Source organism: Phodopus roborovskii, unplaced genomic scaffold, assembly GCF_943737965.1.
Source record: "Phodopus roborovskii unplaced genomic scaffold, PHOROB, whole genome shotgun sequence".
NCBI classification, from domain to species: domain Eukaryota; kingdom Metazoa; phylum Chordata; class Mammalia; order Rodentia; family Cricetidae; genus Phodopus; species Phodopus roborovskii.
This window is the reverse complement of record NW_026126480.1, coordinates 47,369,425-47,390,571: the sequence shown is the minus strand read 5'-3', so window position 1 is coordinate 47,390,571 and position 21,147 is coordinate 47,369,425. Positions and strand designations below refer to the sequence as shown.

The window sequence follows — 21,147 nt, the reverse complement described above, 5'->3', positions numbered from 1 at the left end:
TGTGCCAGCTTCTCTCATTCCCTCAAGTAGTCTTGGAGCTTTGGGTCTGAACACACCTTGCCATTCTAAATGCTTTGGGGCCTCCTCCTTCCTCCTCTTCTTCCTCCCCTCTCTTCTTTCTACGGATTAGCCTCCTCTACCAATTCCTCCATCTGAAGAGGAAAGGAGAGGCATTAGCATTCCCATCTGTGCTTAACAGTCACTCCTCTGTCCCATACCAGTGGCACAGGGCCCCACCATCATGCCCTGATGAGGAAGCCACAGCCTGTCTGTCTCAATTCTTCCTGCAGAAGTACTGAATCCTGTCTCCATAACCCAGGAAATCTTGGAGAAGTTCCGAGACACATACACTGCACGTTGGACAGGACATCTGGGAAGCTATCATGTAACAAGGTTGGGACTTGGGTCTCCAAAAACTGACGAAAGAGGCTGGTATGACATCTTCCCTGCTGGATAGATCTTTCCTGTAGAGCCTCAGGCATAGCACTAGGCCAGGGAAGCTGTTATAACCTCAGGGTCACTCACCCACACATATTCTATCCCAGGTGACCTCAGGTCCCTTTCAGGCCAAATCACCCAAAGAAGGTTTACTACTAGCATAGGGTCAGGTAGTTCCATGTCACTGAACCCTGTGGGCATGCATTGTCATCCCTGCCCCTTAATGTATATGGGGACTAGGGCAGGGGGGAGCCAAGGCAGTTGGTATATAGGTACAGGAGTAAGCCTAGGCAGGGCTGGGGTGGAGCACAGAGAGCAGAGCTGGTGGAGGTAGGACATGGAGGGTGACAAAGACCCTGCCTAGATCCTCTTTCCCATATTAGAGGTACTATAGTATTTCCCAGAGCCAGCCCCACTGGCTTGAGATACATGTTTGGTAGAGAAAATCCATCTGACGCCAGCTATACACTGGGAAAACAGAAATCATTTGGGCCCCACAGCAGTATAAAAGTTTTTGTGTGAGTGGCAGGGGACATTCCTTGCTTGGCAAACATCTGCAGGAGGCAGCTGCAGAAGCATGCGCCTAGCCCAGATGTGTGATCACACCCACTGCTGTTTTCACCCTATGTAGCCAGACTGACTGGGAGCAGGTACTGGACAGCTGCAGAGGCTTTTTCTTCTACGGGATGGAGGGCTTCCTGTCCCACCTGGTAGTGGAAAGACTGGTAGCCATGGATCTGCAAGGTGAGGCCCCTCCCCCATTGACAGCCTCGCAGCCAGAGCCTGTGGGCTCCAGTGAGACCACAGGGAGTATAGCAGGCCAGCTACTTCCTGATCCGGATCCCAAGGCTTGTGATTCTTCAGGAAGGCATAGTATCCCACCCTAACCTGTCTTCTACCTATCTGAAAACTGACCCTGCCCTCCTTCCAACAATGATATGGCAGCCACAGGGCCACTAGCCCTCCTGGTTGCCCTCAGCTCTCCTTATATACAAAGGGCCCCTGTTGAGATCTCCAGACCCACAACAGATGAGAGTCAGGTATGGAGTGTCACCTATGGCTGAGGCTGATAGGTCCCTACAGAACTTGTCCAGTCTGAACATGGGGGTTTTGGGAGCCCTGTTCTCTCTGTGTGTCTACTAACAACAGACCCAGGAGGCCAGTGAGCCCAGAAGTGCTGTACTCAGACATCCCAGGGACCGAAGGGGTTTAGAGGCCAGGTAGAGGATGCAGTACCAGGTGGTGTGCTGAGTACAGTGTGCTTACAGGCACCTTGCCAGGAAGGCCATATAACATGGCACTGGCATCACACAGCACTACAAGACACCAGGCTCGATGTTCAGACATATGGAAAATGCATGGCAGTGTGCTCGATGTTCAGACATATGGAAAATGTACGGCAGTGTGCTGGTCTTTGGGGTCCACAGTCATCTCAGCAACATAGCCATATTCCTCCTAGATGCCCCTAGGTCTTTTCCCCACTCATAAGAGGCTGCTTCTATTGGGCTTCTTGGGGCCAGCCACCATGCATAGCCAATGGGCAAGCCTTTTCAAGCCCTCAGAGATGCCCCCTTCCTCCCTCATGAGGCATATGGCCCCTTGCAAGGTTATACAGCAACTGTCTGGAAGCTGTTTCCACACCAAGGCACCTGTGTCCACCATGGCTGGAACACATGCTGACCAGGTCTACCTCCAACCCTTGGTAGCCTTGGGCATGTGCTGGTCATACACCAGTGGAGTGAGCAGAACCCCCATCATCAGAAACATCCCGAAGACATTTCTTATCCCAGTAATGGAGAAAGCCCTCTTAGAAGGACTAGTTATCACTAATGCATCACATAAATTAGGAGACACATGAGGCATGGGCAAAAGTGGCAGTCTTTCCTGGTGTCCACTATCCCTAAGAGACCATATCTCTTCACAGAGGGATATTTTCCCTGTGGGAACTGTTGCCAAAGCCCATCTCCAGAGCTCAGGGACAAGAGCCTTTACCCCTGTGTCCATGTTGGTCCCATAGATAGTCACATTAGGACTATACTGTTCCACTTGTCTCAATGAGCATGCCTGTCAAAGGTGGCCCACTCACACCAAAGTACTCGTGACAATCTCATATCCCCAAAACATTTATATCTATAGCAAACTGAGAGGTGGTACGCTTGGTCAGCATCCAAAGCCCTCTTTTTGCCAGCCCCTCTTTTCTCTCTCTCTCTCTCTCTCTCTCTCTCTCTCTCTCTCTCTCTCTCTCTCTCCTCTCTTTGCATTAGTATGAAATGCCAGAAGCTTCTATAAGTGATGGGGGAACAGAGCCAACTATACAAAGAAGAATTAGAGGTGGCCCTGAGTAGCTTGCTTCCCATCTCCAGTGTATGCTCACTGGGTACTTGAAAAGAACCTGCAAAAATCTAAGCCTCGGGCTGATTAGAGTGCAGCTCCATGGGGATCTGGTAATAGTGTGGGTGACCACTGAGGAGCCTCATTGTGTTCTGCAGAATGCCAGATGATAGTCCTGCTGGACTTGGCAAGGTCCTCCGAGAGCCTCAAGCGGAAGGTAGAGTCTTCAGAGAACAAGAGGTACCTAGTGTCCTTGTGTCATTAAGAGCCTGTGGATGGGAAGGAAGTGTTAAGAGCAAGAGCTGGTACAGCCAGCTCACCCCAGGGATGTGTGGACTACCAGAGCTGGCTGGCTGGCACTTCCCACCTCATGCTACCAACTCACACTGCTGGTGGGTTCCATGCTAGGGCCGGAAGCTGCCACCAGATGGATTTGACAATACTCGAAAATGCTATTTCCTGTTAAATGACATTTCACTTTTGTGGGTGAGATTCAGAACTATAAAAGCCTTGGTCCACAAATGCATTCTAGTGGCTGGTGCAGGGAAGGATGGATGGAAAGCCATCAGCCCCTTGGAGCCAATCTATGTATCCCCACAGTGCATCACAGCAGTCCTTGGAGAAGCCTATCGAGACTGCCATCCTTCTGAGCCTGGTGGGGGTTGAGAGCATCGTGGCTAACCAGTGGCCCACGCTTCTGCAGGACAATGCGCTGAGGGCGGCCATCCTGTGGGATAGTGAGTGGGCACCCCGGCTATCCCAAAGTCTTCTTGGGCTTTCGCTATCAGCCTGCCAAGGGTGTCCATAGCTCACCTGAAGGAACTTCTTCCCCCCCTAGACCTGTTAGCAGTTGGCAAGCCACTTGGGAAAACAGTTCGTCTCATTCAGAAGATAGGCAATGAAACAGTTAACCAAGGTAAGGCAGAGACTGCCCACCCATCTGCTTGTCTGTATAAATCACCAGTGGTTACATTGCACCCCACTGCCCTCAGGGACAGGGCATTCCCCACTTCAAGAGAGAAAAGGCGAGAGAGAGGGAGGGGCAGGCGGAGGGCTGAACTCTACTCTCTATGAAGAGATGGGGAGGTCTGCCTGGTCCCTGCACTTCCCCTCTGCCCAGAGAGGACTCTGGGAGTGGGTGTGACCATCTATGCTACCCAGTCCATGGGCCCCATGAGGCCACCTGATCATTCCTAAGCCAGGACAAGAAAACATCTAGGAGGAGGAACTCCCAGACAGAGGGTGCGTCCTGCTAGTGCCAGGAGGGTCACCCTACTTGCATCCCCTGTCCCTGTAAACTTTGTGACATCCTTTGCCTCATCCTGAGGCAGAGCTGCAGGATGCTGCTGGTTCTGGATGAGGCAAACTCCACCCACCCATCCTTCACACAAGCCTTGTGCCAAGATGTGCCAGCTGCAGTGAAAGGATTTGCCGATAAATTTCACATGTGGATACTAGTGTAAAAAAAAATCACATAAGACTCTAGCTAATTGCATTTAGCAATACACTAAAGTAAAAATGATCCATAACTCACAGAGATTTATCCTGGGAGGGTTTAAAATTGAGAAATCTGAAATGCATTCAATACAACTCAGTAGGAGATTAACTTTTGAAAAATCTTGTGCTCCCCAGTGCCTGGGATGTAGCTGCCAGGGAAAAAAAGAGGGGAGTTAAATATGTGAATGAGTTCAAGTGAGCGAAAGAACAAATGAGTGAGGAGTGAATGAGTGAATGCATGAGTGTTAGTGAGTAAACTAGTAGGTTGAGGGGTGAATAAGTGAAGAATGAATGAAGTTGTGAGTTAGTGACTGGGTGAATAGAATTGTGAGAGTAAGTGAGATCAAGTGACTGAGCAGTCAAGTAAAGGAAGAGGGACCAGAGAGGTGGACAAAGGTGGTGAAGTCTGGCACCCCTTCCTAACAAACCAGAAACAGGACTGGACATGACTGCCTACTCCTCCAGCTCTGCTGAGTGGTCAGCATGCTGCTTTGCCGTAAATGCAGAAAGGGCAATCTGTGCAGGCCTCGTGACCACTGCTGTCAGCATCGGTCCTCTAGTTCCTATCATCTCAGAGGGGCCCACGCTGAAGCATGTAGCACGTGTTTTGAAGGAAGGGACCAAATGATGCTCACACCCATGAGTTGCCCTGCCCAGGATAGGAGAGTTCCTAGGCATCACAGAGGAAGCTATAGGGCCAATCTCCAGGTTCAAGATGCTCCAGGGAGTCCCGGGGAGGTAGACAGGGAGCTTGGGGTCAGGCCTGAAAACGTTCTGATGCTGTCATTGACAACCACATAGTTTGACAGCATCAAGGAGCAACAGGAGATGGCAGGGAGAACTTGTGGTCCCCTGTAGCCAGAAGCACTGGCCTTCTCCCCGATGCTCCCCTCTCCCTGGTACCACACCCTTGGTGAGGCTGGACATCCTAGGAGGACACAAGCTGCTGCCAGAGGGCTCTGGGCTTCACGGCTCTTGTCTCACGCTCCACAGATGTGGTTTCCCGGGTCTCCAAGGAAGAGATATTCTCTGAGTTGCAGCCTCAGCACGTTGAGTCACATCCCACTGCCCTCGGCTTGGTTCTATACGGGCTGCCTCACCAAGCCATCGTGTGAGCTAAACCCTGGAGTCTTTTGGGCCACTACCTTTTTCCACCTTCTGGGGCTCATCCCAGCCTTGACACACACACACAGCCTGATGTCTGTCTTTCTGTCCACAACACATAGTCCTGAGAAGACAGCTGTTGCTGGGTTTAGCACCTAAGCCCCTGCTCATTCTTACTATCCTGCAAGTTTGTTTTTTGGTTTCAGTGTTTTAGTAAACAACTAAAGTTTACACACAAAACTAAGTGCACGGTGTGTTTCTTGAGGTCCAGGACAGAGTTGGTGCATCTGGCTATGATCACCAGCACATTCCAGCACCATCAAAGTGACAGGAGGAAGCTCTCCTTGTGTGAACTGAGACCCACCATACTTCCCCACAGCTGTGGAGATGTGTGTGGTCCTCCTGCCCCCTGCTCCCCTGGCTGCTGTGTCAGGGCTCTCGGGAAAACACCTATCGTATGTACGATCCTCCTGCAATTCCAAACAGGCTTTTCCTGATATGGCAGTCAAAGAGTAGTCCCTGAGGTCCTGGAGGGCCCTTTCAGCTATGAACTACAAAGTCCAGCTGTGGCTCCTCTTTGCTCATCTGGCTCTCCACCCAGGAAAGGAGGAGAGTGACGAGCAGTCCATAGGGCAGGAGCTTGAAGTCCCAGTGTGTTGCATTAGCTTCCCTGACTGCTGCCTCTGCTAAGGGATCAGGGTGGAACCACTTCCCGTTTTCTCTGCAAATGGCACAACACTACAGGAAGAGCAGGAGGTAATTTTGCTTCATGGTCCTGGAACCCCGGGGGATTGTACCCAGCAACAGCCTTTTTGCTGGTAAGAGTTCTGTGTCCTAAGGTGCTGTACACATCTGACAGTGAGAGGCAGGGGGTATGCCTCCCCTGATTTGTCCTTCCTCTTGTAATGCCACTAGGATCCAGTCATAGGGTCTACATATGACTTTGATAAATCTCAGTCACTTCCGGCTGAGCCCAAACACCCACTTTTTCACACCTCACAACAGGCACTGACTTCTGGATACCAGCTCTTGGGAGGGGGGCACTAAAACCATCTTAGAAGTGAGGCTCTGTCTTTGTTCTGAACTAGAACTGTGAGAGCTAGGGATGCAGAAGCACTGACTGCTCTTCCCTGTTCTCAGCCTTATGGGGCCCAGAGCTGCCCCCACAGACCTGGTGTCAGATGGGCAGCCCTGGGGGAAATGTCATCTAAGGGAAGGACAGGGTCTAGAGGAAGCATTCTTGACAGCTGAGTGCATCTCCAGAGTGCCAAACCTGCTCAGAGTTCCCTGTACCTTGCCTATGTAGTCATCTTTCCCTGTCTCTGGCTGTGGACACAGGGAATGATGCCAAGGCTTCCTAGATCAGGACACATGTGGTCAAAAACTGTTTTTTTTTAATAAAGCATAAATTAATGTCTACTAAAACAACTGAAGAAAGACGATGCAGTCAATGTCACACAAAGCGGCTGCCATGCCAGAAGAGATCTACACAAAAGAAGACCTGCAAACCCCTCCTCAGTCCTAAGTGCAGTCTTGGGTACTTCTTTATTCCAGAGAAGTGGAGTCTCATCCTTCACCCCCATACATATACCTGAGTATTTAGATCAGCCTTGCTCGTGATGAGCAAATACAAGAAATAGCATAAGTATCTGTCAGTGAGCAGAAGACAACATCCATGTTGCATTACAGTGTGAACCAGTGTCCCTTCACCATGATAAAGAATGTAGGCTGCTTCCAGCTCACAGTCTTGCTCTGAGCCTATGAAGAGGCAGTGCAAGCAGTGGTAAGCAGAGGTGTGCACTTTATAGCCAGAAGGCAAAATAGGAATGAGGCTGGAGTCCCACAAACCTTTTCAAGGTCCCACACCCAAAGACCTAAAGGACCATTCCATAATGGGGGACAGTCTCCCACAGCACCACCCTGACAACCAAGCTTTTGATATATAGGCCTCAGAGAATACTCCAGAGTGAACCATAGCACTCATTCTTGTATTAAAAAACAAAAACAAAGAATAAGCCATCGATAGAGTCATCTAGATGGACCTGAAGGGTCCCTGCTGAGAAATAGAAGCCCCTGTAAACGTTAAAAGATTTTATTACATAACATTATCAAATAGCAAAGTATAGAGACAAATCAGTATTGCCAGAGCATGGGGACAGATAAAGGAACAGCAGCAGGGAGTCTTCGCATTTTGACTGTGGCAGTGATACCCACGTGTACAAGAGATAGTATTTCAGAGCTACTACACATAGGCAGAAGATTGATGATCTCACCAACACCTGGGACTCATATCACTGTCTCTGTTCTGCCATTCATGACAGTTATGCAAAATGTCACCACTGGGGAAGAAGGGGAAGGGACTGAAGGCCCTTTATCCAGAAGGTACCAAACCCCAGCCGGGAATGTGGGAGGAACACAAGAGGTGTTGCCAGAGATTACCAAAATCAGTCTCTGCAGGAGATGGATTCCCTTCTATGTCCTGCCCCCTCTTCTGAGTCACTTTCCCGTGCCTTGTTCCATTAGCTGGTAGAACAAGGGTCATGTGGACATAGTCCTGACATTACAGGACAAGGGACTCTTGACACCTGAGATGGTAGCCCAAGCCTAGCAGTCAGGTAGCACGTAGCACCATTCACCTTGGCGGGACCCTGTGACACCACACATCATGACAGTTAGCACATTCACGGGCTACACAGAATGGTATGCAGCTTGTTACAAGCTATTGAATTGTGGATTTTTTTTTCTTTTTTCTTTTTTTCCAACCTTACTTGAAGTCAGGTGCCTGAAACCACCAACAGTGCAGGCATGGGTAAGGGCTGCACAGCTTTTCTGACTTCAGAGAATCTACACTTCACCTGACACACAAATATGTCAAGCAAACATCTTGGATGACATTGGAAGAGTTATAGGTGATTCTCTATTTTGTTTGATTTTTTCCTTTTAAAACATATATGCATACTTGTTCCAGAATTGAAAAAACACACAAAGCTAACTAACGACCAGGGGATAAATTGAAATCTGAGCAGTACTGGAAATATGAGCTTTCTTCTACAAAGACGTTGGCATTCACCCAAACAACAAGAATAAAAGCTTCTGGAAATATTTCATCTGCAATATCACATTCTTCACCTCACAGCGTGTCTGCTCATGTGAGAAATATTAAACAGTGAGTGCTATTCCATGTATCAAAGGCGTTAAAATAACTTTCTGAATTATGCCCCAGCAACATAACAAATCACATTATCAATTAGCTCCCGCGGCAGAAGTGGCATTCTGTAATATATTCAAGCATGAAAAAAATTGCATAGGTGAAATTTATGTAACCCTAAAAACTATGAGGAGAAAAAAGATTGCTTGGGATTTATTGGTCATAATGGGAGACAGGATGTAATTCCAGCAGTGGATGGCCTCTGAGAAAGGCACCCAGCCCTGACTCTTAAGATGCCTCTCCTAGAGGCAATAGACAGGAGGGTAGGCAGGGGCATCGAACACAAGGGTGATGGCTACTGTCCCCACATCCAGCCTGGATTTCCCTGATGTCAGGTGACCCTGCGCAGGTGGGAAAAGTGGTAGTGGTGGGGCATCTGTAGGTTGCTATCACCTCTGAGTTAGCACAGCGAGAAAGGGACCATGCTGGATCATCTTTACCTCAATCTTAAGCAGGGAACTCATTAGCCCCACCTTCTCCTCTGGGAAATTCCCAGGGGAAACAGGAACCAGGAGTTACCTGTGTAGGGCTGGGAGGAGTAGAGGACCTAAGGTCTGACCCCATCCAGCCCTTTGACAATCATAAAGGATGTTGTCTGCATAGCCTCCAGCCCATGACCTATTATGGATGTTGTGTAAGTGCCTTCATCATGCTAGCAATCTCCACTATAGCTGGTCAATTAGCTTAATGTCCCTCTTAAATGTCCCTCTATTCTCTTTAAAATAAAGACTTTCACTAACTGTTTATAGAAGAAATTTTGGAAAATAGGAAAAGTACGTGTGGGGATAAAACTTTCTTGTTTGTAGTCCATATCAAAGCTGCATGAAGGCTTGGCCAGTGCCTCTCCCTGGCATTGTCTCACTTCCCCCAGAGTTTTCACTTTAGTAGATGAAGTATATTACATCTCACAGTGTTTAATCAAAATCTCATTTAAATATCCTTTCCTTCCAATCTGTGATAGCCAAAGCTGGGAATAGGCCAGCCATCCCTGAAAAAGTCCCTCTGCTGATCCTGTAGCCCTTATCTCCTAGAGACTAGATCCCAGCACCTAGGGCTCTGTACGCACAGCTGTTGACTGGTGGACCACATAAGATAGAGATAGGGTACTTGGGGGACAGCGGAGACTACAGTCAAGTGGGCTGCAGCTATGGGCAGAAATGCATATAGACACAACCTGTATCCTTGACACTAAGTCTCCCCTGTGCCTGGTGCCCCTTGCTCACACTGCTTGTCTATTGCCTTCACCCAAGGAATTTTGAAAGGCAGAGCTGGGAACCTTTCTCTAGAAGTTTTAACCCAGATCAGACACCCTCTCTGTTCCTATTCACTCAGGAGCCACCCCTGGTTTCTGGAGGGGGATCACCAAAGTTGGGGGTCCACATACTGCACCAACACTTCCCATCCATTTCTCATGAAGCTCTCCAAGACATCATTCTTGGGGGTCACCCTGCTTAGGGTAGCACTTAGATGGTGGCCCCAGCTGCCTTTTTTGTTTCCTGCCTTAGGCCGCCATTTGCTGCACAGGAAAACATAACTTCTTCCCAGGTCTGACTCCCCCAGGGCCATTGCATGGAACACACAGAGCTGCTGTCAGAACTTTTGGGGATCCCTGAATTGTCCCTGGATCATCCATAGTGAGAGTCCCCTACTTCCCCACTGGCCAGACTGCCCATCCATCCACCAGCCACTTCCCAGAAATCTGCCTGCCCCTTCCCCTGCCCTGCCCAGCTTCCTCCTCTCCAGTCAACCCAAGCAGTGAAGTTACAGCCACAGCTAAGGTACCTCTGGCTGGTCTGGATTAAGGAATTAGGCAGGTTAATAAAACTAAAATGTTCGTAGACGCTTGTATATAAATTTCTATTAAGTTGCCTGGTCCAGCATTGGTCTGTAATAGTTTAATTTCTATATTAAATAATTAAAACCCTATTTTCAATTTCTGTGAACAATTGTTTTCCTTAATGATCTTCCTAGAGCAGCCAGTAATTTTATATCTTGTAAAAATGATTAAATGGCATCATTATCCCATATCTCTGAAATATAACTCAGCAACTCCCAGAAAGGCCATTTGTATTCAATTAATGCTCCCTCGCATTAAGCCAGCACAATATTACTTCATGCCACATGTAACCCCACTGTCCTCTCGTTTTATTATGACGATGATGAAGAGAGAAACAACCAGTTTAATTATCCCATTTCCAACAGAGAAATCAATTTCAATATGTCTTCACCCCTTATGAAAGAAGCTGCCTGGTCCCTGGGAAGAGCAGGGCAGGTGGGTGTGTCCAGGTGGCTACTGCAAGCTTAACTACAGAGTGGGGCCAAGAAAAGCAGAACCAAGGCTACCCTCCTCTGTGATCTTGGAGACCACCCTTCTCTGTGGTCAAAGTCGGCAGCCTTTCCATTGCATGTTATTGTCAGGTTTCCTGGCTCTCCCACCTGTATAACCCCACAGTCCTGGAGTCTCCAGATAGGGATCTGAGGGAACCTAGGGCTGTGAGCTTCCAAAGGACAGCCCCACCCATTCACTCGCTGGGGTGGACACCACCCTCACTTCTCAGATCCCTGCCAAGGTCTGAGCCTGGTTTGAATGGTCAGCATTTAATCACTGTGGCCCTGTGGCCAGTGTAGTCTCATCATCAGACGTTTTTTATCACAATTTACAGAGGCTAAAGCAATGACTAGATTAATACCCCAGTGCCATCAGCTAATGGCCGAGATAGAGCTCATGACCAAATTACAGGGAGTTCTTAAATGCCCTTATTATAGATTTTAATCTTTGTGACAAGAAGTGAGAGAGTGTCACTATGACAAGGTGGAAGCAATCGCCCTCTGTCGTGGTCCCACCCCCACTGTCGTTGCTTTGAACCAGGCTGGTGAGGGGGTGGAAAGACAGGTGACCTGAGCATCGAGGCAGAGACCAGGGATGTCCCTGCCTGAGTTCTACAGCCTGAGCCCTGAGTCCTGCTGGGGCTGCTGGCAAGTCAGAACCAGCAGAAAATTGCACAGGCAGGTGGGCTCATGCAGGCATTTTCAATGACGTTAATTTAGGACTTTTCCTGAGCAGTCTAATCTCTTAATATTCTGCCCATTGGTGAGCTTGGAGATCCCAGACCCTAAACCTTGATGATGGACAGGATGCAGACAGGCAGCTCAATCCTAGCACCTGGATGCCCATCTTCTGCCAGACCCAGTGTTTCAGGGAAGCCAGGTACTCACTATGTTTGCTGTGGCAGGGACAGAGCAGAGGTACATAGGGTCCCTAGGCTGCAATCTGGCTTTGCAGATTGTAGGAACTAATGAGACTTAGAAGATTGCTCAGTAGCAGAGCCCTTCATTCTTACAGAGGGCATAGCCACACTTCTACCTGTGGACAAGTGTGGCCATTTTATCAAGTTCCCTGTAGAGGAACACCCCTTTCTATTGGCTGAAGTGAAACCTGATGGCTGGCTCTTGGCAGCTTCTTCACGCAATGAAACATAGTTTACATGATGAGGATGATATAGTCACAAAGAGGAACCTGGGTATTCAAGGCCCTTAGGATTACTGGTCCATCCTGAGCATCTTACTAAGGATGACAGAATGACAGTAATCTACCTCATTGCATCACTAACTAGAACCTTGAAGGCTATGTCCAAGAATAGTGCCTTGCTTTCCTTTCTGTTTGTCTAGATCCAAAGTCACCTGATATGTATCTGGCTTCAGCCTAAGATTCTACCCAGATGAGAGCACAGATGGGTGGATAGTGTATATGAGCTTGTTGGGCTGTGGAGAAGGCCCAAGATCAGGGGAAGGCCAGATCTCTGCTCCATTGTTTTGGTGGTCTACTTTAGCAGCTATTCAACTCCCTGCCTCCCTGCTTCCCGTAGTGAAAACCAGGACAGATGCTGAGTGCTTGAGCAGCCAGGAAGAAATGCCCTTAAGTCCCGAGGAGCCCAGACTCAAGCCATCAGAAACCCCAGAGAAGCCCCCTCTTCCCAGTCTAGTCCGTCTGTTTCCAGGGGTTAACTCTACTCCTCCCCCTTTTCTGCCCCCAAGCCTGGTTCTTGACTTCTGAATGAGTCAAGTAGCTCCTGCCTTCACAGGCTCATGTCTGTATCACCCAGAAGAAGGGCTGAGGGTGGATAGCAAGGTGCCTCCCAGAAACACAGGACATATTCGCTGGACACACAGAACAGAACAGGCCTGAGTGGGTCCTGGGGGCATTCTTTGCTATTTCCTAGTAGTTTAATGGTTCTTGCAAGTATTATAAGTAATGATTTCTATTACATCTCTTGGTGGCATTGCCATTATAAAGAAATGTTGATTTTTTTTTCTCCAACCCATTTACTCAGAAACTTGATGGAATGTCATATTAGTTCCAACTAAAAGCTAACTAACATCACAGATAAGTAACAACAATATATATCTTCCCTTTGGTTCCATGAATCTTATTTTCTTTTCTTGTCCTATTGGGATGACCAAGATGCCCATGATCACATTAAATGATAGCATGAGCATCAGCAGGCATCTAAGTCTGAACCCAAGCCCTAAAATTCCCTTATTAAGACTGGTCTCCCCAGAGATTGCGGGCAGGTGGAGAGGGTTTAGATAGGGCCTGTGATGTAGCCCAGGTTACTTTCAACTCAATCCTCCTGCCTCTACTTCCTGAGTTCTGGGAATATTTGTGTCACCATATTTGGCTTACTTTGGGGTGGGGCTTAAAAATATGCTCCATCAATTTAAGGAAGTTTGTTTCTGCTCCGACTTCTAAAAAGAACATAAAAGTCATGAGTAGACTACTCCACTGTCAAATGCCTTTCATGAAATATTTTTAAGTGATTGTGTAGGTTTTTCTTCCTTTAAGTCCATTAATGTGTCAAATTCACTGAAATATTTCTTTGTTGAGCCATGTTGGTGTTCCTGAGTTGCACTGACTAGACTGCTGTGAGATGTTGGTCCCATTAGTGCTGTTTTATAATTACCAAACAACCCTACAATTTGGTTTTCTGACTTTATAATACTCTTGTTCCCCATCAGCTCATTCTGTGGAGATGACTCACCAGACAGCTGCCTCAGGTTTCTGATTCCCTTCTTCTCCTTCCTTCCCCTACATTTTCTCCTCCTGTCCCTCTCATATCCTCTCCTTCCTCCTTCCCTTTCCACATCATTTTTGCCTCTAACTAGCAAAGGGATGGGAGTAATTCACATGTTCCTGAGCAGGTGAGTGTTAAATAAAGTAAGACTGAAATCTTACAGTGGGCTGTGACAAAATACTGTGGCCAAAAGGAGCTCGGAGAGGAAAGGATTTATTTCACCTTACACCTTGCCGTTCATAACCTAGGGATGTCCAGCAGGAACTAAAGGCAGAATCCTGGATGTAGGAACAGAAGCTGAGGCCATGGAAGGATGCTGCTTACTGATTTGCTCAGCCTGCTTTCTCATAGCATCCAGGATCACCAGCACAGGGATGCCACTACCCCACAATATATCAATCATTAATTAACAAAATGCACTTGCCTTCAGGAAAATCTCATGGTGACTTTTTTTTTTTTTAAAGCCAGCAGCAGAAGAAAGGGGTTCCCAGAGTCAGCATACATATTATGGTCCTAGAGGAGCCTTGAGTGCCAGGGACATCTGCTAGTAGAAGAAAATAAAATATAAGGCAGTTGCATACTCCCACAGTGGCCCCTCCCTAGGCTGTCAAGGCAGCTTTAGAGGTTGCAACACTTTCCAGGGCCCTCTAGACCAAAGCAGAGAAAAAAACCATTTATCCAGCCATGCCACAGGAAGGGAAGCAGCATACATTTCTCGGGGTGTTGCATACTGCTGACCCCGACCACTCTAGAAAATTTTTGTACTGCTTAAAATTGAACTTGCCCTGTGAGTGAGCTGTGTTTCTGTGTTTATGGGCCATTTGGACTCCAGATTTGTATTTCTTGTTTATAATTAGCCCTTTTCTTCTGCTAGATTTGATTTCTGGCTTAAAAAAAAAAACAGTTCCTAGTCTTATGTAAAATTTGAGCATTAGTTTCTTAGAAACCAGGAGCATTCCTCTCCATTTCCCAGTCAGATCTCATTCGTGTGTTTACCCTAAGTATGCCTACAACTTTGCTGATATCTATGTTTTTGTTATTGTTATTATTGCTGCTGTTTGTTTTGTTTTTCTGTTTTCACAACCTGTAAAAGAGAAGGCTGGACTCTGACACAGGAGTCTGTCTCTCTGAGCTGTGGGGGTCTATAGCATGCTATTCAACCATGTGATGAACTAGGGTGGTAACAGGCCGTCCTGAGGTCACTGTGGAGGGGGATGTCATGGCAGATGTAACTCAACTCCCACTAACACAAATGCAGCCAAGTCAGGCATGGTACTAGGGCAGGGGCTTCTGCCTCTCCTGCTGATGCTGAAGGGAATCTCTTATCCACAGGCTGACCAGTCTCATACATGAAGTTTCAGGACTGAACTGACCAGCCAGTGTCAGCAGCAGCTGGGCACTCCAGCACTCAGGGCAGCACACGGGAGAAAAAAATGCTGCCCTGGTGCCTGGTTGCCTGAAAAAGAGCCAAAGTTTCCTAATTTAAGGAGCCAATGTGTTCTGGTGACTGTGGGGTTTGGGATGCTGTTTCTTTCTGTTCTGTGTATCTCAGGCGTGAAGCTGGAAGGGTTGGTCACCTTGTCAGGCTGGCTTTTCACTGCCACCTGCAGGCCACATGTGGAATGGCTTCTGGATTTATTACTGTGCTGGACCATACTGAAGCTGTGATGTGAAACCTGGACTTCAACAAGTGATAGTGCTAATAATTAGCTCAAAGCATTTAAGTGAGGACAGGTCTGTCCAGAGCAGCAGAGTGACAACAGGTGCTACCAGCCACCAAATCATACAGACTGCCTGCTTCCAGGAGCTCTGCTCAGTGCCTGTCTATCTATCACCTTCTCCAAGGTCAGTGGTTGCCAATGCAGACAGTAATGTCTGTAAAGTATAGACAGAGTCAACTGCTGCTGCCAGCTTGTGGTCATTGGGTCTGGGCATTGTTAGCAGTAAACTGCCTCAGACAAACTTCCCATAGGGTGGCTACTAGTAGGGACCTGGTATCCCAATATTCCCCTTCACATAGCCTCCCGATTCTGCTCACTTACTGTTGTGATTGCTATAGAGTAATCTACAGGGTTAGTGGCCTCCAGACCTGGCTTTGATTTGCAATTAGAAGTTTCAATAGGGCTTAAGTGGAGGGGGGGCTGCTGAAACCCAGGACTTGGCTTCTAAGGGGCATGAAGGGAGGTCCTGATGGGTCCTTTCTGGCCCTCCTGCTCATCTCAGCACCATCTCCCATGCCTCCCCATCTCCTGGCAGCTCCTTTTCTCTGGAGTCTAGAGGAGAGCTTTGTATATCTGCTATTGTGTGGTCAAATGTACATATGATTTCTCAATTTGAGACTCACAGGACATTGCCCAGAGGAGCCTCTTCCAATACATCATCCCCCATGGCCATAAACAATTCTGGCTGGCAGCTTAGGGGCCTTATAACAGGGCCTCAGGCCTCTTCCAGAGCAACATACTACAGGACTCCCAGGGTGAACACCCAATATGGGATTGGAAGGGAAAGTCCCATGGTGCTCCTCAGGTAAGTGCTCAAGAGTATAATACTACCCAAGGAAGCTCAGTCACACCCAAAGTCCCAACTCACAATAGACCCAGGCACCATGAATGCTCACCACACTTTCCTATGAGGGAACAATCCAGGTGAAGTCCTCTGTTAAAGACCAAAGCTACTAGGGGAAAAAAAAACATGTCAGGGAATAGCTTTATTCACCTCCTTACCTGTGAATTGAGAAAATGACACTCAAAAACAGTGCCAAGAGCACAGTTAACTTGGTAGGGTGAAGAAGCTGCAGCTCTGCAGGCCCATCAGGATTATCAGGAGTATGGGGATGTGCCAGGGCCCCCTTAAGGTTGACCTGTCATGGACTAGGGTTAGAGGTGTAAAAGGTTCTCCAGGCTAACTTCATTCTACACACAGCTTCTTAGGCCTGGATCTGGCCACTGCACCCCTATCCCTCTCAAAGACACTCCTGCAGGTCAGGAGCGCGGGGGGGGGGTATGGACCTGATTTCATAATTTGTTCTTTTTCCTTCTGATTATGCTTTTATGCACAGGTCAAAAATATTCTTTGTGTTCCTCATTTCATGTGTGTATTACCTTCTTGTACACACACACACACACATACACACACACACTTGTGTGCGCTCAAGCGCATAGAGAAATCTATGGCAACAGCAATTGGGTCTGTCTGAACTTAACCTCACTCAAATCTGTCTTAGAGCTTAAACAAAAGCGGCACTTCCAGGAACACTCAGAGCCTGATCCGTCATGGAAAGTGAGCCACTTGTCTTGCACTCATTTCTGAAGACCTGGACTCCGTTCTATTTTTGTTAATAGACATGATACCTGCTCGCAGGGAGAAAGCCCTGTGCTGAGCAGCAAAGGAAGTGTCAGGCTGTCTGTCCACCAGTCCTGCCTGGTACCTGCCTGAGTGTGTGCTGCCCTCAGGGGCATCCAGGCCTTACCAGTAAATGCTGTTTATTTCACAATGAAGCATCATACACCTATTTAAGGAAACATTAAGCATATTTTTAGAAGTGGCTCATCAGACATGCAATTCTGCCACAAACACCCCACTTGGCATGTTTGTGGGCACTTCCTGTTCACACTAGGACCTCTCCTGTGATGGTGGTCACTGACAAGTGTGGGTGTCTTCCTTGAGGATAAAGTGGGTCTGTTCTAGTAACTATCTTAGGACAGAGAATCCACCATCTTTATCAGTTCCTCCATAACTGATGGGGACATTTGAGGGAGGGCAGGCAGGACAGTGGCAGTTCATGACCACAGGGGTTCTGTGCGTTTACTACGCTTTCTTGTCATTTTTTTATCCTTAATGTTATGGAGCCACACTTCTTCAGAACAAACAGCCTCCCCCATCAGCATCTTCAGTAACGGAACATTATCCCTTGTGGTGCAATTCTAAGGTACATGGCAGTCAGCCTGAAACTTGCTGACTTGCTTAGTGTTCATCTTCCATTGCAAGAAAATACCCGGCAAGGTCCCTGTTCCCATCTCGTCAGATAGGGAGGTGCACGAAAGCCTAAGGGCTGTGGAAAAAAATGACTACAAGCTAGAACACTCAAATTGCATATCCCAGGGGCAATTACTGCTGGTCCTCCCCATCATACACACGGACAGCTGGGACTGCAGGGAGCCCTGGGCCAGGGCTTTGTGAAGGGTTGCCCAGGAAAGGCTTTCCCAAGAAATACTTAGAGGTTGCTCGTCTCAGAAGGTCCTGTCTTTGGCACCAACTGAATCTCTCAGCATCAGAAAGACAGAGCTCCTGCCTGAAGCATGCCAAGAGCTCCTCTGGAGACAGAAACACACACACACACACACACACACACACACACACACACACACAAAATTTACCATTTCCCCCAGCCAGTGTGGTCCAGTCCCATCCCTGTATCATAGCAGTAGCCTTAACACAAATCTTTTACCAGGCTCAGCACTCAATTAGCTCATGTGGCACGTGGTCAGACCCCCTGGAGGCCCCAAGAGAGAGCTCATTACAAGCGATTGCACATCTGTGCCTGAGAGGCCCTGGGGAATTAGCTCTGCACTGTGATTTACAGCCTCTCCTCTTTGTCCTTCCCTGAAGGAGACAAGATTCTTGGACCCCCAGAGAAAAGTGTAACTTGGGTGGCATGTGAATGTCTCCTAGAAAGCCTTAGCCCTCTCTACCTGCTGGCCTCTATAGCCCCATAGCAAGTCTGCTTACTTCCAGGACAGGCTCTCCTGTGACTTAGGCAGTTCTGCTCCCTGGCCTCTAACTTGCCTCCCACTCAGGTTTTCAGGACACAGGAGACGGTGAGGGAGTCCTGCTGCCTGACTTGCTTGGATACAACTGTGGAGAAGGAAGGCATATTGGTCTCCAAAAGACAGCCAGGTATTTTTCAACAAATCATAGCAGTAGAAGGGACTGGAGACCCAAAGCCACAGGCAAGAGAGCTGGCCCAGGAGATGAGGTCAGGGCTCAGATTTGTTTGGAACAGAATATCTCAACAAACACCACATCCATGAGCATCCAACTGCTACCTTGTCAGGGTCATCAGCCATTGGTTCATCCAAGCTCCTGGAAGCTTGGTGCCTGGTGGTGTCAGTGCTAGTTTGGGATCGAAGAATCAACTGGATGGGGCCAAAGCCCAAACATAGCAGCCTAGGAGAGTTGGCAGCACCAAAGAATTTCATTCTCCCAGAGAAAAGCATCTATAAGGAGTGAAGCCTTTGTCTGGGCACCTTACAGCAGCCGCAGAGACATGAGGACTAGGGTCCTCAGTGCTGCCACACAGTAAGGATGATGTATATCCAGCATCATTCTTGAAAACTGCAAAAATGAATGTCTTTTAGTATGGCTAAGGCTGAGCAGAAGGAGGTCTTAAGACTCTTCTGTGCCAGTGTGGTGGTTTGAATGTATTTGGCCCCCAATAAGCTCATGGGGAGTGGCACTATTAGGAGGTGTGGCATTGTTAGAGGAAGTATGTCACTATGGGGGCAGGCTTTGAGATCTCCTATGCTCAAACTACCCCCCAGTGTATACACAGACTCTTTCTACTGCCTACAGATCAAGATGTAGAACTCTCATCTCCTTCTCCAGCAACCTATCTGCCTGCACACCACCATGTCCTACTATGATGATAATGGACTAATTAAACCTCTGAAACTGTAAGCCACCCCAATTAAATATGTTTCTTTATAAGAATTTCCATGGTCAGGGTATCTCTCTCTCTCTCTTTTTTTTTTTTTAATGAAAAGAGCTGACAATTTTATTTTCATTTTTCACAATGTGAGAACTGCACTTTTTTAAATCCCACTTCTCCCCTCCAAAACTATTCTCCATTAGGAAGGGGGAAGTCTTCCCTGTCATGTAGCTGGAAAACACTCAAGCTCAGCACCATAATCTGGTGAAATAAAAACAAGAAATATAAAACTGATACAGAGCCTTTCTGCTCTTATCTGTCTGGCCGAGTCATGCCGGGCCGAGTGGGCACCATCATAGGGCGAGCAGGAGGTCTCATCATTGGAGGCCCAGGCATCATGGGCATGTGATCACCCATGGGAGGCCTCATTCCAGGAGCAGGTCCTACAGGCATCATCCCAGGAGGAGGGGGGCCCATCATCAGCATCATGGGAGGGCCTCCCATGTGGGGTGCAGGCATCATACCAGGGCGAGGAGGACCCAGGAGACTGGGAGGGGGAGGTGGGATCATGGCCCCAGCAGCAGGAGGAGCAGAGAATGGAGCTGGAGGGATCTTCCCTTGTTGAAATGCAGCTGTCGTTTTGTCAATTAGGCTCTGAGCCTGCTCTTCCATCCATTTCTGATAGTAGTCTTTTACATTCTCTTTGTGTTTCCGACCACTGCAGTGTGTCTTCCTCACAGATGGAGAATCATGGGTAAGATATGTATCACAGTAGTCACAATAAAACTTGGGCATGTTGCTCTGCAGGCCGTTGGCTAACTGGTTCCATGCCGCCAGGAAATGACGCCGGTCATGGTATCTCTTAACAGCAATAAAAAAAACCCAAGACAGACAGCCAGAGCTCAGACTCCTAAGAAACTACCTGTATCCTCACACCTTCCCTGACCACAAATCAGACCAGGACAGTGTCAACAGAAGACATCTAAACTAAGGAGTTCTAGTCTCTTCTTTGCAAACAGATAGGATCTTTCCTGGCTTTAGGATGGTACCTGGGTGTGTGTAGACACACAGAGGCTGTTTGCTAGAGAGGGGTCCCACACATTCTTGTGAGAACCTTCCCACTATCTGTGACTATCTTTCCCCTTTGGTCATTGTTCAGGCCATGGCCTGGACCACTCTAGCATCCTAAACATCTTAATGAGGTAGTTCTGAAGTCATTACAGTTTCTTGCCCATCCAATTCCTTGCAGGGTAAAGCTAACTCCCTGGCACAACCGGTTGTCTCTCTTGGAGGTCACCCCTATACATGGGCAAGCAGGAATCTGTGAGTCTTTCTGCGAATCTGTGAATTTCTGGGACGCAGGGAACACAGAATATTCTGCCCTGCACTAGTTATGCCAGCTCTCAGAGGCTCTTCTTCTCCCCCTCCCCCCGAGTGTGAGGGAAGTTTCTTCTCCCAGGACCTTGGTGAAAACATGGGAAAGAACTTCCCCGTTCAAGGTTCCCTCCTCACCCCTCCTTCTGGAGATGCTGCTCCTGACAACTTGGATTAACCTGAATATCCAGAGAGCTATAGGAAGACAGGCTTGTGATAGAGACCAACACCCCTTACAGTGGGTGTGGCTGGAAGAATGTGCCATAGGCCACAGGGGCTGCAGAACAGACTCCACAGGGGCAGAATGGGCTCCCAGATGCTGCTGGCAGTATTTTCCTCTGGAGATGGAAGAAACTAGATGGCAAAATCTCAGTTCATTACTGCTGCATATATCAAAGCAAAGGGCTTATAAAGAAGAGATCTGGGGTGAGGAGATGGGAGGTAGTGCAGGGTGGGGCTCACAGGGCAGAAGATAC

General features: G+C 48.1%; 2 protein-coding genes across 2 annotated transcripts in view; one reads left to right on the top strand and one right to left on the bottom strand.

The window, feature by feature from the left end:
• The window catches only part of Cfap46 (cilia and flagella associated protein 46), an 84,161-nt gene extending 78,587 nt beyond the window's left edge, over nt 1-5,574 (top strand). The window contains exons 54-59 of the mRNA XM_051193280.1: nt 291-393; nt 1,070-1,182; nt 2,928-3,009; nt 3,370-3,506; nt 3,608-3,685; nt 5,260-5,574. Of these exons, the coding sequence (XP_051049237.1) occupies nt 291-393; nt 1,070-1,182; nt 2,928-3,009; nt 3,370-3,506; nt 3,608-3,685; nt 5,260-5,381 (635 nt within the window). The 3' untranslated portion in view covers nt 5,382-5,574. The remainder of the gene's footprint in view (nt 1-290; nt 394-1,069; nt 1,183-2,927; nt 3,010-3,369; nt 3,507-3,607; nt 3,686-5,259) is intronic.
• Nucleotides 5,575-19,575: 14,001 nt separating this feature from the next.
• Nucleotides 19,576-20,138, bottom strand: LOC127227713 (U1 small nuclear ribonucleoprotein C-like). The gene has a single exon (XM_051192063.1). It carries the CDS (start codon nt 20,090-20,092, stop codon nt 19,610-19,612), a length of 483 nt encoding a protein of 160 aa, XP_051048020.1. The 5' UTR covers nt 20,093-20,138; the 3' UTR covers nt 19,576-19,609.
• Between the last annotated feature and the right edge of the window lie 1,009 nt (nt 20,139-21,147).

Excerpts from the sequence above, each read along its gene's own strand:
- LOC127227713 (XM_051192063.1), bottom strand. The coding sequence starts at position 20,092 with ATGCCCAAGTTTTATTGTGACTACTGTGATACATATCTTACCCATGAT.